This window comes from Diachasma alloeum, unplaced genomic scaffold, assembly GCF_001412515.2.
Source record: "Diachasma alloeum isolate Michigan unplaced genomic scaffold, Dall2.0 Dall_scaffold_01102, whole genome shotgun sequence".
Taxonomy (NCBI): Eukaryota; Metazoa; Arthropoda; class Insecta; order Hymenoptera; family Braconidae; genus Diachasma; species Diachasma alloeum.
Window position 1 is genome coordinate 41,118 of NW_021681213.1, and position 3,162 is coordinate 44,279.

Below are 3,162 nucleotides of genomic sequence, written 5' to 3' on the forward strand. Positions count from 1 at the left end.
CACCAGCAAACAATGGCTTTTCACCTCTATCGAACCCGAACACGGGGATATACTCTGCGGACAGAAGCTCGTGGATGCAGTCAACATCGCCGGAACCGGGATTGTAACCCTGGGTAGGGATTGTGATCTCCGAACGTCGAGAGATCTCATATCCGATATTGCAATCATCGAGACGACAGAAATCGAAGTTCACTTACCACCCGTGAACTTATCAATCGGCAATTTCGCTCCCGAATTAGCTCAGACCCCCGGCTTGGCTCATTTTCTTACCAATCTCCACGTTGATCCGTTACCGAACCTTGAAGATCATCGGGAAAACGAACTGCGGCTGGATGAGGCGCAGCGCAGACTAGTAGAGATTGGGATGAGACATCAAGAAGAATACCACCACCGGCTACGGACCATGGGATCCATTGGAGGGTTGAGCCTTATCAGGTATCTTATTCGCGGCGTCTCGATGGAGGAGGCTGTTGATGACTCTCCTATGTGCCTGGAAGAAGAGTAAACTACCGATACAACCCGAGGACCTATCGGCCAAGCTAGCCGAGCGTCAAAGATCAAGCTCTGAGTTGGCCGAGCTCCCCACTTTAGCCGCGACTACTGCAGGAGATGCAAAGTCTTTAAGGTTTGGATCCAATAAAATAGGTGGGTAATGATTTCCATGCATGAACGTAAGTCATGGGAATTAAAATCCATAAACTAGGGTGATACAAACTCACGTCTGTCTCTCACACACTCACCGAGGGTAGAATAAAAGGGCAAGGGGGGCTAAAACCCCTCATTTTTTCATTTTTCTGGTATAAAAAATTATGTTATTGTAAGGGTGGTAAACTGACTACATTTTTTGACTACAAAATGTTCAGGGGCTCTCCCTCAACCCCCCAACAAATATTGGACTCGTGAATGATTGGGCAAAGGGGCGTGGGGTGGTTAAACCCCTTTTTTGATTTTTTTAGTAAAAAAAATCTTTTTATTATAAGGGTGAGAACTTCACTACATTTTGTGACTAAAAAATGTTCAGGGCTCCCCCTCAACCCCACAAAAAATATTCGACTCATCTAGGGTAGGGCAAAGTGACGAGGGGGTGTAAAACTCAATTTTTTTCGATTTTTCTAGAAAAAAAAAATTTTATTATAAGGGTGACAATTTGACTACATTTTCGGACTAAAAAATGTTCAGGGGTTTTCCCTCAACCCCCCAACAAATATTCGACTCATGAAGAGTAGGGCGAAGAGGCGAGGGGGGGGATAAACCCCCTAATTTTTCGATTTTTCTAGTGAAAAAACTATTTTTAGTATAAAATTAACAACTTGACTGAATTTTTGTACTAAAAAATATTCAGGGGATCCCCCTCAACTGTCCAAAAAATATTCGCCTCATGAAGGGTAGGGTGAAGGGACGAGAGGGGGTAAACCCCTTAATTTTTCGATTTTTCTAGTAAAAAAACTATTTTTATTATAAGAGTAACAACTTGACTACATTTTTGAACTAAAAATTGTTCAGGGGCTCCCCCTCAATCCCCCAAAAAATATGCCACTCATCGAGGGTAGAATAAAAGGGCAAGGGGGGGTAAAACCCCTCATTTTTCCATTTTTCTGGTATAAAAAATTATGTTATTATAAGGGTGGCAAACTGACTACATTTTTTGACTACAAAATGTTCAGGGGCTCTCCCTCAAACCCCCAACAAATATTCGACTCATGAAGGGTAGGGCGAAGGGGCGAGGGGGGGTAAACCCCCTAATTTTTCGATTTTTCTAGTGAAAAAAATATTTTCATTATAAGAGTAACAACTTGACTAAATTGTTGGACTAAAAAATGTTCAGGGATTCTCCGTCAGTCCTCCAAAAAATATTCCACTGGTCGTCGATAGGGCGAAGGGGCGAGGGGGTGTAAAACCCCACATTTTTCGATTTTTCGAGACAAAAAAAATTTTTCTTATAAGGGTGACAATTTGACTAAATTTTTTTATTTGAAAATGTTCAGGGGCTTCCCCTGGACCCCCCTAAAAATATTTGATTCATCGAGGGTAGGGCAAAGGGGCGCGGGGCGGTAAAACCCCACATTTTTAGATTTTTCTAGTAAAAAAGTATCATAAGGGAATGATAGAAAAGACAATTACCATTAATTTCATTATTTATTATTCATTTTTGAATGTAAAGGTGCAATCTACTCTCCCACCCTCCACGAGCTCCATCTCCTCCCTGACCTCTTCCCCCTCCACACCAACCTCTTCCTCTCTTCCCACCTCTTGGCACCCACTGCTTCTTTCCTCTGTTCTTCTTCTTCTTTTTCTCTCTCTCCCTCAGTCTCTCCTGTACTGTCGCCTCCACAACCTGGTTGACCAATGCAATCACCTGGGCCTGCCTCGCAGGCTCAACCACTTGGCCAATGAGGGCTGCAAGACCTGCGATAGCAGCATCAGGTCGTGGGGGGACTATGGGGACTGCTGCTCCTGGAGCTTCCAATCCTGCAGCAGCTCCTTCCAGGACTCCTCTTTCAGCTCCTCCTCCTGCTCCTGGAAAATCTGCTGGTTGTGGTGGTGGTGTTGGTGGTGGTGGTGTTGGTGGTGGTGGTGGTGGTGGTGGTGGTGGTGGTGGTGGTGGTGCTACCCAGAAATACTGGATCGTTCATGAAAAAAACGAATAATTTCATTGGAAAAATTGCTATTACTTTTTGGGCGTTATTTTGTAAAACAGTTCTTATGTTCAGCGGCATCTACCGGAATTATTGAAAATTTCAGACATTTCCAGGTAATTTTAGAAGTTTCTTCAAATTTCCAAACAATTCAAGGAGTTTACAGAAATCCCGAGGGGATTCCGGGAGCTTCTCGCCAATTCGAGAGAATTCAAGGCGTTTCTATATAGGAAGTTCAAGGAAGAAAGAAAGACTATGGTCGTATTCATGTACAATTACAGCTGTATCATAGATACAGCCACCTATAATTTTTTCATTCCATTTTTCTATTCTTTTCATCGAGAAAATCTACCACCAACAATCTCTAAATTTCAGCGGAAGAAATTCGATAACAAATATCTCAGTAGAATAAGTTGTATAGAAAAATCGAACTTCATTGACTTTTTATAGCCGATATTTTATGTTCAACATTTCAATATAGTAGATATATAGGGGCGGTTCTGGCCCAACCATTTTGGGAAGGGTC

The 3,162-nt window shown here is 42.7% G+C and overlaps 1 protein-coding gene across 1 annotated transcript; it reads right to left on the reverse strand.

Annotated features, from left to right (window-relative positions):
• Positions 1-266: 266 nt before the first annotated feature.
• On the reverse strand, positions 267-2,717 carry LOC107045882 (WASH complex subunit 1-like). The gene is made up of 3 exons (XM_015268289.1): positions 2,673-2,717; positions 2,248-2,620; positions 267-394 (listed from the first exon to the last, which is right to left on the reverse strand). The coding sequence occupies exons 1-3, from the start codon at positions 2,715-2,717 to the stop codon at positions 267-269; spliced, it is 546 nt and encodes a 181-aa protein (XP_015123775.1).
• Positions 2,718-3,162: the final 445 nt, after the last annotated feature.